The sequence below is a fragment of the Sus scrofa genome, chromosome 7 (genome assembly GCF_054392235.1).
Source record: "Sus scrofa isolate SSC_HxYL_T2T_F1_AM1 chromosome 7, Sscrofa_HxYL_maternal_Yorkshire_Landrace_v2.0, whole genome shotgun sequence".
NCBI classification, from domain to species: domain Eukaryota; kingdom Metazoa; phylum Chordata; class Mammalia; order Artiodactyla; family Suidae; genus Sus; species Sus scrofa.
In genome coordinates, this window is record NC_139389.1 from 69,580,063 (window position 1) to 69,594,848 (window position 14,786).

General features: G+C 42.7%; 1 protein-coding gene across 50 annotated transcripts in view; it reads left to right on the forward strand.

The window, feature by feature from the left end:
- PKM (pyruvate kinase M1/2) overlaps positions 1-14,786 on the forward strand; it is a 32,513-nt gene that overhangs the window by 15,372 nt on the left and 2,355 nt on the right. For 15 of the 50 annotated variants that reach the window (XM_084968879.1, XM_084968885.1, XM_084968877.1 and 12 more), the window contains 10 exons: positions 1,029-1,094; positions 2,040-2,107; positions 3,664-3,712; positions 3,961-4,073; positions 4,832-4,904; positions 5,614-5,683; positions 11,175-11,254; positions 11,652-11,715; positions 11,867-11,951; positions 12,307-12,682. In XM_084968879.1, coding sequence (XP_084825005.1) covers positions 1,029-1,094; positions 2,040-2,107; positions 3,664-3,712; positions 3,961-4,073; positions 4,832-4,904; positions 5,614-5,683; positions 11,175-11,254; positions 11,652-11,715; positions 11,867-11,951; positions 12,307-12,409 — 771 coding nt within the window. In that variant the 3' untranslated portion in view covers positions 12,410-12,682. Of the gene's footprint in view, positions 1-1,028; positions 1,095-2,039; positions 2,108-3,663; positions 3,713-3,960; positions 4,074-4,831; positions 4,905-5,613; positions 5,684-11,174; positions 11,255-11,651; positions 11,716-11,866; positions 11,952-12,306; positions 12,683-14,786 lie in introns of those variants that run through there. The other 35 variants (XM_084968888.1, XM_021099110.2, XM_021099115.2 and 32 more) reach the window with 4 other exon arrangements.

Below are 14,786 nucleotides of genomic sequence, written 5' to 3' on the forward strand. Positions count from 1 at the left end.
AATATTAGTTTTGTCGTTATAGGAAAGAATATAGACTTTGATTCAAGACACACTATGATTCCGTTTAGGTTCCGTTGCATCCTAGCTTAATGGTGTTAGGCAAATCACTGAATATGTCTGAACCTCAGTTTCCTTATAATGCCTATTATAAAAATAAGAGATAACATAAAATACTATATTAGTAAGGGTTCTCTAGACAAACAGAACCAGTAGTTAATATATGGAGATATTTATTGTAAGAAATTGGCTTATGTGATTATGAAGACTGAGAATACCAAGATCTGTGGTGGGCAAGCTGGAGATTCAGAAGAGCTGACGGTATAGGGTCCAACCCAAAAGCCAGCAGGTTCAACATCTAAGAAGAGCTCATTTTTCTGTTTCAGTTTGAAAGCAGGGAAAAAAAAAACCAATGTCTCAGCTCTAGGCAGTCAGGCAAGAGGAGTTCCTTCTTACTCAGCTGTTGTGTTCTATTCAGGCCTTCAGCTGATTTAGATGAGGCCCATCTGAAGAGGGAGGGGTATCCGCTTTCCTCAGTCTACCCTCAAACGTTTATCCCATCTAGAAATGCCTTAACAGACACACCCAGAATAATGTTTGAGCAAATGTTTGGGCAGTCCATGGCCCAGTCAAATTAGCACAATTAACAGTTGACAAAATTAACCATCATGTGTTCCCAGCAGAGTGCTTCACTATTACTCATTGCTGTGTATCAGGCACTATACCAGGTTCTTTACATATGTTAATCTTCAGAACATCTCTATGAGAATAGTGGGATTTTGTGTTTTCACTTACACAGAGATACTGAGGTCCTAAGAGGCATATAACTTACCCTATTATGCTCATTTGGTAAAAGAGAACATACATACTATTCTAGAACTTCCTGACACTAAATATATGTTCTTTCCATGAAATATGCTGTTTCCCAAGGGCCTAGTCTTCTTTTGTACATGTCACCCTCCTTTACATCACATCTCACTCTCTTCCTCTTTTCTTCACCTGGTTCTTCTCTTCCCATTGATTCCTTGCAGAAGAAGAATTATGAGCGACTTCAAAAAGCTCTGGATAGTGTGATGTCCATCCGGGAGATGACCCAGGTATTCTGCCCTTTGCCTGTCCCCTGTGTTATGCCTGCCGGCTCATGTGCCCTATTCTGCTTGGAATTCATGGGAGTGGAATGAAGATTTAGAAATGTTACTCAAATCTCTCACTGTATTTTCTTTAGTCTTCCCTTTTTAGCCTTCCCAGTCTTTGTTCTCTGTTTTGTTAGCTCTGTTACACCTCTTTCTCTCTCCTATGTCTCTCTTAACCTTTACCTTTATTGCTGATTTATTCGCAAGTTGTTCATATTTAATGTTTTTCCCATAATTCTTAGGGCATCAGAGAGGTGAGGGAAAGCCCTTTGCCCAGGGTTGGGAGGGTGAGGAGGGGGGCTTGGAGGTAAGGAACTAGATCCAGGGGCCTACATCTTCTATCCTTCTAGGGGTGGGGCAGCCACATGGAGCAGTGATCATCCTTTGACTCAAGGCTGTCCCTCACCAGACTTCCCCACCCCTCGTCTGCAATCTCTGCATGAATAGACATTCATTTGTACTCACATTGACAGGTGGGCCTCTTCTCAGCAAATCCTATATATCACAATTCAGATTAACACATAAGATACACCTAGGAGGGATAATTTACTTGTCGGAAGAATTCTTTGCTTTATGTCAAGTTTTACCACAGGATTCCTTAGCCTAATCTTTCTGCGACATTGATTTTGTTTATTTTTTTGATTTATAGTAAACTTTTTAGGGCTGTAGGAATTGCATAAAATGAGGGAGACCCACCTGCATGTTGTTTTGTAAGCATCTTCAGTCATTTTCATATTTATTTATTTATTAGTCTTTGCAACCTGACTGGGGTCCTTGAGGGTGGGAACCCCATCTCCTCTTGCCTTGGTGTGGCCTTCAGTGCCTACCTTGCCCTGGGCTGATAGTCTTTGGAAAATGGGAGGGCTCCCACCTCTCCTGGGAGATAACCTTATGGCTGTTGTCTTACAGGGCTCATATCTGGAAATCAAGAAGCAGATGGACAAGCTGGATCCCCTGGCCCATCCTCTCCTGCAGTGGTACGAGTAGAATGGTTCATCCCTCAGCGGGTGGGGGAGTAGGGCATAGTACCAGATGTGGAGCCTTCTCTTCTTGGCATCTTTCTCTTAGAGGTGGTTTCAGCATCCTTCCCAAGGTTATATATTTTATGGCTGCTTTTTCTTGGGGCTTTATTGATACACCTGGACTTGACAAGAACTCAGATCCTGACAAAGAGCCCACAGGTTCTGACATGATGCCTCAAGTTTTCTGTGGGTGTTTCCTGTTTCCTAGTAGGCTTTTGAGTGCTGCTTACATGTAGGAATTAATGCTGTTGAATTCAATTCTTTTTTTATGCATGCAGAGAGATCTGTCTCCCTATTTCTACTCCCTTTCCCTATTTCAAGCCCTTCCCTGTTGTTGACTGGTTGACTGGCCAGAGCCTTTTGAAGCACTATCATTACCCCCGCTTCCTTGCAAGGTTCTGGCCCTTCTCTACTTTCCTCTACCCCCCTGCTCTCTCCCTGATTTTGATTCCGTTCTCTATTCCTGACAGAGCTTTCCCCTTCTAGACTACTCTCTGTCTGGTTAGCCTTTGACATTAGTACTTTCTCAGTGCAACATGCTCTTTCTTAGCATGAGGAATGGCCAGGCATAGACCATCCAGGATGGCATCACAGGTACTGGCATGAAGCACCAAAAACCAAACCATATCCATAGGAGATAATGCTCCCTTGCTGAGCCATTAATGGTTTACTCCTTTGTTCTCTCCTGTCATCTGAGTTCAGCCTACATACAGCTGAGTCTGTCCCTGAATCCTCAGGAAATTTGGGCTAATTTCTTCTGTTTCTTTTTCCAGCCCAAAGAGTAACTTTTCATCTTCCCCATCTCGGAGGCTTCAGGCTTCCTCTCAGGATAACCCTGAGCCCTAGTTCTAAATTTCTAAATCCCAAGTGTCAGTTGTCACATCGTAATACAGACCCCACCTTTCTAGTTTCTTTTTTTTTGGTAGCTTACCTCTTGTTCATTTCTTTTTTTGTTTTTACTTTTTACGACTGTACCTATGGCATATGGAAGTTCCTGAGCCAGGGATCAAATCTGAGCTGCAGCTGGGGACTGTGCCATAACTATAGCAACACCAGATCCGAGCTGCATATGCAACATATGCCACAGCTTGTGACAATGCTGGACCTGTAACCCACAAAGTGATGCCAGGGATCAAACTTATATCCTCATTCAGACAATGTTTGGTCCTTAACCCATTGAGCCACAGTGGAAACTCTTTGTTCACTTCCTTTCATTGTATTCTTTAGTCTCCCTAGATATAGGCAGCCCATTTCCCACCTCTCTCTTTCTTTTATCCATTTTTTAAACTACCTTGTAACTAGCTAGTCTCTGGTCAGTAACTTCACTTTTTTTAAGTTTTTATACACAAACACTACCCGTAGGAATATCCGTATAGTGACCTGGACTTAATTCACACAGCCCTGGAATCTTTGCTTGTTCTCGCAGAGGCAGAGCAAGCTGCTACTTTGTTCAGAGTGGCCTAACCACACACTTATTCTATCCTTTTTGTTTTTACTCTGTTTTGTCTTAGGATCATCTCTAGCAACAGGTCACACATTGTCAAACTACCTCTCAGCAGGGTAAGTGACTGTTCTCCCGCTAAACTCTTTAAATTTCTGGTGAGAGGCAGGGAGGGGCTCCAAACCAGCTAACCACATTAGTCCTAGACCTGCCTGGTTGTCTTGTCCATCAGTAATAGTCTATGCGCCTAAGTATATATCCTTTATTTGGGGTCAGTACAAGCCTGATTTGCTCCCTTTCCCCAGCCCTTCCCTCCCTGATCTCGATTTCTGTTCTGTTTTCCTGACCACCCCCCCACCCTGGGCAGCAGCTGAAGTTCATGCACACCTCACACCAGTTCCTCCTGCTGAGCAGCCCTCCTGCTAAGGAGGCTCGGTTCCGGACCGCCAAGAAGCTCTATGGCAGCACCTTTGCCTTCCAGTGAGGAGTGGGGGGGGGCTGGGCATGGGTGCTGGATGAGGCAAAAATAATATAGGGGGATGGGAGGGTAGGTTCTCTTGAGGAATACGAGTTTATGTTACACTATGTCCATCAACCAGTCAGTGAACAAATACTTATTAAATGCTATTGTGATAGGTGTTGTAGAGAATAGAGATACATAAGATAAAGTCATTACTCTCAAGCTACTTACAGTGTTGTTGAGGAGAAATGATATTTACATATAAAAAGATGTGGTTGAAAGAACAGATTGGCAGGGGTAGATTTGAAAGCTACTTTGGAGGAAATCACTTTATGCCTAATTGTAGGAGGAGAGAGAGGGGGAAAAAAAGAGAGATTAAAGATAATTTCAAGGGGAGTCAGTGGTACCCTTCCTTAGGATAGATGTGAAGTCATGACTGGAAGCCATATTTGGAATCAGTGATAAGCTTGTTGAATTCAAGATGATTTTGTTTAATTTGAAATAGCAGGATAATAGACAAATGAAAATATTGAACCAGCAGTTGAGGATTTAGGATGGGACTAGCCAAAGCACAGAAAAGAGGGTGGGACTGAATATTAGCCACACACACACACATCTTGCATGCCTGTGATGACACCCATGTGCATGTCCATTGCTAGGTGTATCTGTGTCCATCTTCATGTCCTGCGTGGGTGAGAATGGGTGGGAGTGGCAGTCTTGGAAGTGTTTTTGAGAACCTCATACCATGAGGAGACATATATTCTACCCTGCCTTGCAGTGGGTCCCACATTGAGAACTGGCATTCGATCCTGCGCAATGGGCTGGTCAATGCATCCTACACCAAACTGCAGGTGAGGCTGTGCCCCTTTTCCCTTTCCACTCCCTGCCCCCTGCCCCACTCAGTTTTGGGGAAGTCTGCCCTAGAGTACCCAGCTGTTTTTTGCTTCAGCATCCTCAAACCTAGCCTCCCGTGAGGCTTCCCTAGGGAGGAAGTTGCAGCCACGTAGAATGAATGTGACTGTTGTATATTTGACCTTAAGCTGTGCTTTTTGGTGTTGTAGGAATGGGAATGTAGCTCTAGGCAGGAATCAGCTGTAGGCTGATTGCAGCCACTGTGATCAATTAACCTGTTAGAACTTTTCTATTTATTTAACTGTTCATTCAGAGAGTTGATATAGGAGACATATTTCTTTGCTCTGCAAGACTCTAAAGAATGGTTATTGTCCCTCATCCTGGCTGCTGTCCTATATTCCTTTTTGGGGGGTGGTAATCTGCATATGTCCCAAGGCCTAGGGACAGGAGCATGGATTCTGAGGGAATGGATTCAACGGCTCTATAACTCCTCTCCAAGGCATCAGTATCTAGTGTTTCATAGGCAAAGGGTTAACCTGCATCCACTTTTCAGCCAAGCAGCTTTTCAAGAGTAGGTGCCTAAGATTATCTGAATGAGTGAGAAGATAAAATGGGGGGACAGAGGGCTGGATAAGCCTTGTGGCTGCCTAATATACAGCCATGGGAGGGCCCAGGCTCATATTGCTCATCCTGGTGTTTCCCTGCAAGCTGCATGGAGCAGCCTATGGCAAAGGCATCTACCTGAGCCCCATCTCCAGTATTTCCTTTGGATACTCAGGTAAGAAATAATCTCTGGCCACGTTGACTCTATTTACATTGCATCCATTTTGTGAATACATAATCCTATGCTGTCTCCTCCATCATGGATACTTGGTCTATGTCAGTTCTCTCCCCAGTCATGGATACATAATCTTCTCTACTTTCTCTCCTTAGAAATTTAGATTCTTTGCAAAGTGAGGCCATGTCTCCCTTTCTCTTAGATAGTCCTCTTCTTCATGGGGATGGTTTTATTCACTGGAGAGGCTTGGCTCTGAGAATGGGTTATGGAATAACTGGTAGATGAAACTAGGCTCTTTTGGAGAACACATTTTTGGTAGTAGCCTGTCATTACAGGTTGTGTGTGTGTACACATGCGTATCGGTTTATATATGAAAGCTTGAGTCCCTTCCATTGGCTTATATCTCTGGAGACATTGTTCTTCTCCCTGTCAACCACCTTTTACAATTTAAACTGTCTGTAATTACACACTATTGTATTAGTCACTTTAAATATAAGAGAAAGCATTTTATTTCAAAGATAGGCATGAACAAGTTTCATAGTTTAGTTAGGAGATGAGTTAAGCTTTGTCCAGTTCAGAAAATGTATCTGACTTAGAGCTCTGTCTTTGTTCCAGGTTTATGTCTGAGTTCCTTTTCAGTCTTCTTTTGTTCTTATTCTGTATCGTCTGTGTATAAAAGATAGCCACCACGTAGCTGCATGTCTACCGTATGAAGGGGACAGTGCTAGATCCTTTATAGATTACTATTTAGTATTCTCCAGTAATTATAACTGTTACAAAGATAAGGAAACTTGGGTCCAGAAACGCAAAACCAGAAAATTCCCTAATAATAGGATAAACCAAACAGTAGAAGAAAGGAGATAATACAGGTAAGAGCCAAAATCAGTGAAATAAAAACAGGTATCAATAGGAGTTCCCACTGTGGCAGAGTGGGATTGACAGTGTCTCTGTGGTGCCAGGATGCAGGTTTGATCCTCTGCCTGGCACAGTGGGTTGAAGGATCCGGCATTACTGTAGCTCTGGCGTAGGTCACAGCTGCAGTTCAGATCTGATCCCTGGCCCAGGAACTCCACATGCCTCGGGGTGGTGAAAAAAGAAAAGCCAGATATATTAGATAGGTCCAAAAAAGCCAAAAGATGATTCTTTTAAAGAACTAACCAGACAGATAAACCTGGTTAGACTGATTAAGAAGAAAAAGCACAATTAATAAAAAGTACGATTAAATAATGAAGAAAGGAACATAACTATCGATGTAGCAGAATTTTAAAAGTTAATGGTGGAAATCCATCAGCTTTATGCCAGTGATTTGAAACCTTTGTCAAAATGGATGAATCCCTAGAAAAATATAACAACAAAACTGATTCAAGAAGAAATAGTCTGAATAGCTCTAAAATTATAAAAGACATTGAAATAGTAGTTTAAAATTTTCTACAACAAAACAGAAAAAGTTACCAACCCCTGATAATTTTACCTAGTGAGTCTTAAGTCAAACTTTCAAAGAACATATTATCCCAATCTTAAACAAAATCATCCAGAGAATAGAAAGAAATGGAATTGCAAATCATAATAAATTGATAAATTTAACTTTATTAACACTAAAATCTTCATCAGAAGACACCTTAAGAAAGTAAAAAGTTAAGTTACAGAGCAGGAGAAAACATTTGCAACACATATAACCGCAAAAGATTAGTAGTAAAAATGTGTTAAAAAAAAATTCTTTCAGGAGTTCCCATTGTGGCTCAACGAAAATGAATGTGACTAGTATCCACGAGGATGCAGGTTCGATTCCTGGCCTCTCAGTGGGTTAAGGATCTGGCATTGCCATGAGCTGTGGTGTAGGTCGCAGACACATTTGGCGTGGCTGTGGCTGTGGCTATGGCTATGGCTTAGGCCAATGGTTACAGCTGCGATGAGACCCCTAGCCTGGGGACCTCTATATGCCATGGGTTAGGCCCTAAAAAGACCCCCCCCCCCAAAAAAAAAATCACAAATAATAAAAAGACAACTCAGTTAAAAAATAGGCAAACAACATGAACAGACATTTCACTGAAGATGTGACCAAGGAAACATGAGCAGCTGCTCAGCTTCTATTAATCAAGTAAGTAAAACAAAACCAAAATGACTTACCATTTAGCATGTAAGTGGATTGGCAAAATTTGAGAATCTGATGCCTTTGATTGTAGCAGAGGTGTAGATCAGCATGATCTCTTTTATTGCATATGGGAATATAAATTGGTACAACCACTTTGGAAATAATTTGGTGGTAAATTTCATAAAAGTGAGAAAATTTTACCCCTGCAATCCAGCATTTTCATTTCTGCATATGTCCACCCAAAGGTGTATACATGTATGTTCAGAGTAATACTGTTTGCGACAGCAAATCTTAGAAACAATGCAAATTCTCATCATCAGGAGAATGGATAGAGTTTCCGTTATGGCTCAGTGGTGACGAACCTAACTAGTATCTATGAGGATACTGGTTCAGTCCTTGGTCTCGCTCAGTGGATTAAGGATCCAGTGTTTCCATGAACTATGGTGTAGGTTGCAGATGCAGTTTGGATCTGGCATTGCTATGGATGTGGTAGCTACAGCTCCGATTTGACCCCTAGCCTGGGAACTTCAATATGCTGCAGGTACGGCCCTAAAAAGTCAAAAAGAGAGAGAGAATGGGTAGATACATTTTAATATATTCTTGCATCGGGCTGTCATTCAGCAGTGAAAATGAGCCAACAATGGCATTCAACAACTTGGGAGAAATTAGCTTAGGCCTGTAGGTATTCATTGTGCTATTAAATAAAAGTGTGTAATGAACCAAAGGTCATGAGTGATCCATGAAGGGTAAGTGCTCAGTGAATATTTATTGAATGTGTGAATGAGTCTTACTCCATGTGCTTAGGGTCCAAAGTGTGGGTGGGGTTGGAATAGTCTTTTGGCTTTGTCTAGGTTCTTAGTTTTTATCTTTGTCCCTGCCTGAGCTTCCCTCTAATTAAGCTCTTGTTCTAAGTAGTGAGGTTCCTCTGCCTCCCGCTACCCACAGAGTTTCTTTTTGTCTATTTTCTCCCTATTCTCTCTCTCTCTTCTCTCCCATTGGCCTTTATTTATTACTGAGTGCCTGAATGACTTTAGTTATCATTTGAAGCCAGAAATCTCTATTGACTTTTTAATTTTCTTCTTTATTTACTGCTTATGTAAAATATCATATGGCACCATTCTTCATCCTCTCCAAAGGTCAATTTGATTATATATACAAAATGACATATGCTTTTGCTGTTGGAGTTACAGGTCATCTTGTTCAATCTCTTATTACTTTACAGATAAGAAAGCAGATACACAGAAAAAAATGACTTTGTCGGGGTCATACGGCTTGAAGTAGCAGAGCTAGAACCCAGATCCAGTTCTCTTAACCTCTAGGCCAGTTACAGGACTGACAGGGTAGGCTTTGCTTGAATGACTGAGTTTCCGAGGGCCCCATAGATATGTGAGAGTCTCTACCACTGGGTGGGATGTTTGGTAATGTCCAGACTTATTTTAGTCACTCTAGCATTTGGCCAGCTCTGTCTTTGTTGTATGTTTCCTTCTGCTCCTTTCTGCTCTGATTTTCTTTATTCTTCCTCAGGGTATCTGTAGGTTAGTGTCACCGGGTACCCTCTGGACATCATTATAAATAGAGAGCATCCATTTAACTAGCGGAAACTGATGACTTGGCCGTAGTTGCAGGTTAAAATGAGGCACAGTGGGAGATGGTAAACTTTGTCTGTTTATTTAGTCATGTGTAGAAACTTCTCACAAGTATATACTCTGGACACCAAGTCTTTAGGGACTGTCTTTGCCTCCAGGTTCTCAGTGTGCATTGGAAAACTCACAGAAGATGATTGGGTCACTGCGGACAGGACAGTGTGCAACAGGATTGAAATGGGACAAGATTTAGATTATATCATAAGGACCATCTCTAAGACTAGTCGTAGAAATCAGAGTGTTCTCTGGGGTAGAACCTAAGTGGGAATTTCACTTAGGACCGTGCACTGAAATACTCAAATCTAAAAATGTCGTAACGTTTGGACACAGAGCTAAACCTAGTCAAGACTAATGGAGAAGTTGGAAACAGGGGTGGTAGGTATCCTGTAGGAGGAAATTGGAAATTCAAGTCTTGAGGCTCTCATTGCCCTGAATTTTGTCAGGGACTTCAGTATGAGTGCATGATGAATTGACAGCCTGAGCAGTGAAGAATGTCAGTCCAGTGGTTATCATTTCTACCTCTATACCATGACTATCACAAAACCAAGACTTGCAGCAGAAGTTAGTTGGAGTTAGAACGTTCCAGGGTGGGCTGATCAGATAAGGGCCCCTGCTTATGACCTGCAATGATGGCATCATTTTCCATCCTCACTTATCTTCCTTTCAGTGTCATGGTCTCATATGCACATACACAGACTCATCCCAACTGTCATAAGGCTGTGCCTGTGATGAAGCTGAATACAGAGACTGAAGTCCTAATCATAGGCCAGAAAGAGTTGGCACTCTTTCATATCTAAACAGGAAGAATTGGAATGAGTCTATAGTTATAAACAGGGCTATTCAGTGAGGGGTAAGGAGGGTGGAGGATTTATGGATCTAGATAGGGCGAAAATGAGTGAATTGGCACCTCTCCCTTAAGTCTGGGAAGACTTTCTGCAGGAAGCAGGACTCTTCAAGGTAGTTACTGTTATGGTTACCTGTGGAAAATTTTTCATCTCTTAATGTTGTGCTTTATCCCTTTACCCTGAATGACTCTTGTCAGAGCTTTTTATGTAACTTTGAAACTAGAGTAGTTCTGATTTGCTCTGCTTGCTTCCTCTCCACTCATTTCACTCAGCCTGGCATTTGACATGAGGCATTGATGTCACCATTCTCCTGGGCCGCTCATTCCTGGCTCATTTCACGTGTTACTTCCTATCTTAGAATCCTTCAGTGATGCCCTGATGTTCTTAGGATAAAGTCCAGTTGCCTTAACATGGCCTACAAGGTCTGCTTGATTTTATCCTAGCCTACCTCTTCCACATCATCTTTCACCACTTCTCTACCATTGACTATACCCCATACAAACTAAGGCACAAGGCTTTGCTTTTCCTCCAGGCCATTCATGTCATATTACCTCTGCTTAGAACACTTCCCTACCTTCATTTAACTAATTAAGTCTTCCTAATCCTATACTTCTCAGCCTAGCTGTCACCAGGAAGCCTTCTTCAAACCCCTAGGCTAGGCTGGTTCCCCTCCTCTGACTCCACACAGTGTTCTGTATCCTTCCCATCATAACCTTTAGCATGCTGTGTTGTAATTATTTGTTCCTTTCCTGTAATCTCTATAAAACTAAAGTCTGTGAGGGCAGATACATTGTTTTCTTCGCTGTTGTATTACCATGTATCTCTAGCTTAGTGCCTGACACATAGTAGGCACTTCAGTAAATATTTGATTAAGGAATGGGTGACTGAACTGGTTTGTTGTTCTGTGACAGGAATGGGAAAAGGACAGCACAGGATGCCCTCCAAGGATGAGCTGGTCCAGAGATATAACAGAATGAATACCATCCCCCAGGTATTATTCGTTAGTTGCCCTTGGTCCACTGAGGCAGAACCCTTCCTCTGGGATAAGTTTAGGCTACAGGGGTGGATGGGGAAACAGTGGTAGTGGTGGGATGGGTGGTTTAAAGATCATTTTGAAGGAATCAGATATGTTTTAAGATGAACACATTTCCAGAGTCATTTGTGGCCTCAGTCATAAGTATGAAGGCAGAGACTGAGTTTAAATGCAGTGACATGAAACTGTAAAGATGGAAGCCTGGACTCATCTAGACTGATTATGGGAAAGCAAAAATTTTGGGGGGGTGACTGGGAGCCCAGGATATCCCAATACCCATCCCCAACCATTACCTACTAACCAGCCTCTCTAGGGAAAGTGTAACAGTCTACCTGGCTCTGCTTTCCTCTTCCAGACCCGATCCATTCAGTCAAGGTTCCTGCAGAGTCGGAATCTAAACTGTATAGCACTTTGTGAAGGTATGTAGCTTACCCAGCCCCTGTTTTTCTGGGCCCTCTGTCTTTATTTCTGGTGCCCCTTTGGCACATGGATCCAACCAAGGATAATGATGATGCCATTTCTTCCCTGCCTAAACATTATATCTGTAACCTCTGGCCCTCTTCTTCCCAGTGATTACATCCAAGGACCTCCAGAAGCATGGGAACATCTGGGTGTGCCCTGTCTCTGACCATGTCTGCACACGGTTCTTCTTTGTGTAAGTCTAGGAGGTTACCTTGGGGACTCCTTGGAGGAGTGAGGGTGCATGATGGGACTGGGAGCATGACGACGTGTGACTATGGGGAAAGTCTCTTTCTGTTATCAGAGACTTGTCCCTGGCTACCTGAGTGGTGCTAGCACTGGGACTTGCCCCTTGGAGGACAGGGATGGGTATAGATCAGGGTCTGTTTAGAGGAAACCAGATAAGCTGAATCTTTTCCACACTAAAGAGTAACAAGAAAGGGTTTGACTTACGGGGTGGTGTGGCCACACTTCTGAATGCAGTTCCATTGGTTGACATTATTCTGGTATTGTTCTCCCTCTTGCGCTCACACTTGCCCTATCTTTGGCAGATATGAGGATGGTCAGGTGGGCGATGCCAACATTAATACTCAGGACCCCAAGATACAGAAGGAAATCATGCGTGTGATCGGAACTCAGGTTTACACAAACTGAGGGGGCCCCAGCCCTCGTACCACCCCCATTCCCCCGGGATCCATCCACCCTAACAAAAAGGGCTCAGGAGCAGCAGACAGGGCTGCCCTGAGGACAAGGGGCCATTATCAAGGGGCAGGAAAAGAATAAAAGCGGCGGCCTTCATGGTGGAAATTGACCCAGGAACTACTCCACATTTGGATGGCCCAGATTGACTCCCTACTCCTGATTGTCCCAGTTGACTTCACCCTGTTTGTAAATAAAACAATAAAATGGAAGGTGCTGTGGACTGGATATGATCACTGTGGTCTGACTAGCCTTGGCCCAGCACCTGCCCCAAGCCCCAATGGAGGTGGGGGTGGGGAGAGTGGAACATCACGAGGGTTGGGACTGTTTATGTTGTGGGAATCAGAGCTGAATCTGTCTAGTATAGTATACTACAGATCTGTCAACATTTTAACCAACAAATTAGATAAAGGAAACTTATCAGTTATGCAGATGACATAAACTGAGGATATAGAATACCACTGATGACTGTTCTTCACGATTTAAAAGGACTAATGGAGGCCAAAACCCCTCAGATTTCCTATCCTTAGAACCTCTACTTTCTGCATAAAACCTCTCCCCTCTCCTTTGCTGTATATATCAGGAGCTGATCCCTACTTGCCTCCTCCTTCCAGCTGTTTCTTTTTGATAGGGAGATGAGGGGAGAGCTGGCAGGTACAGGAAGTGGGTTGGTCTCTAATTCAAAATCTATAAAGAAATCCTAAGGAATCAGCTTCCCTTAGTGAAATGAAATCCAAATTCTCCAAGGCTAGCAATGGGAGGGAAGACAGCTGTTCCTAGGAGACCTAATTGTTTCAGTGAAAGCCATCTCCCTGATGAAATTCCCACTGCCAGCCTTCTGCTGGCCTTTAGGCTATGCTCCATGTACCTAAAATCCTAAATTAGTTACAAGAGACCAGTTGGACATTACAAAATATTTTATGAATTATTAATGAAAAATAGGAACATAAGCATAGAGACAACAAAAAGCACTGAACAAGCCTGGTTTTTAAGTATAGATTTTTAATTCTGTTATAACATCTTGATGTTGGACTACCTGTTTCTTTTCATTATCTTCACCCTACTTCGGAAATAACCTTCTTTGCCTGGGTGCCTTACCTGCTTTGTAGTTATGACTACAAGGCCTGAACTTAACATGGAAGTACCATTCTTAAGGTCCATCTCCTAGGAGCTGTTTCTTAAACTGCTTTACTCCTTGAATGAGACTGCTGCCATTCTGACTCTACATGTCTCCTAAGGCTCTCTCCCCCAATCTGGTTTCAGGTCTAGGAGAATAGCTCTTCTCTAAGTAAATGACCCCATCAGGTGACCCACCCTAACTGAAAATCCTGCCTCCTGGGAAGACCCTTGCAGCTCATCTGTGTAGTATCAGAGATAGCTACTAACATTTTTTAGTTCTTAGGTAGATCATTAAGTTTATAACACTTTGGCTTTCTTACCAAGTGCTTGGTATTGTTGTAAGCTCTCTACTTGTATTGACTAATACAATTCTCAAAACAAGCCTGCGAAGTAGATGTCATTATTCACATTTTGCAGATGAGAAAACAGGCACAGAGGATGAGTGATTTGCTCAGATTCCACGGCTAGTGACTGATGGGGCAACCTGACTCCAGAATTGCTATTCTGGTTCTATGCTATATATCCTTTCAAACTTCACAATTTTTGTTTTTTTCATTTAATCCTGACAACAAAGATGGAAGATAGGTGTTTTTAGAGATCATAAGTAATATGTGCAAGGTCTCACAGTTGGTTAGTGGCCATTGCTGGGTTTTTAACCAGATTTGCTCAACTCCAGGACTTGAGCTCTTAACCATTCTTTTACTTCCCCAGCGGTTCTCAAACTGTTGGCACTGGTGTTCCAACAGTTGAACCTACGTGCTTGGCTACTCAAATGGTATAACATTTTTGCTCAGTTTTCAGAAATTATTAATAGATTTTTCTCAGTTGTAACCATTTCTTAGTTTTTCTGTATCAGTAACATCTGACAGAGCAAGTACTAGCAAACGGTGGAATGAGAAGTAATGAACAGGAGTTCCCGTTGTGGCTCAGTGGTTAACGAATCTGACTAGGAACCACGAGGTTGTGGGTTCGATCCCTGGCCTTGCTCAGTGGGTTGGGGATCCGGTGTTGCCGTGAGCTGTGGTGTGGGTTGCAGACGTGGCTTGGATCCCATGTTGCTATGGCTCTGGCGTAGGCCAGTGACTACAGCTCCAATTAGACCCCTAGCCTGGGAACCTCCATGTGCTGCGGAAGTGGCCCAAGAAATGGCAAAAAGATAAAAAAAAGAAGTAATGAACAGATAGTGTATGTTTCCAGAAAAACTCAAAATACC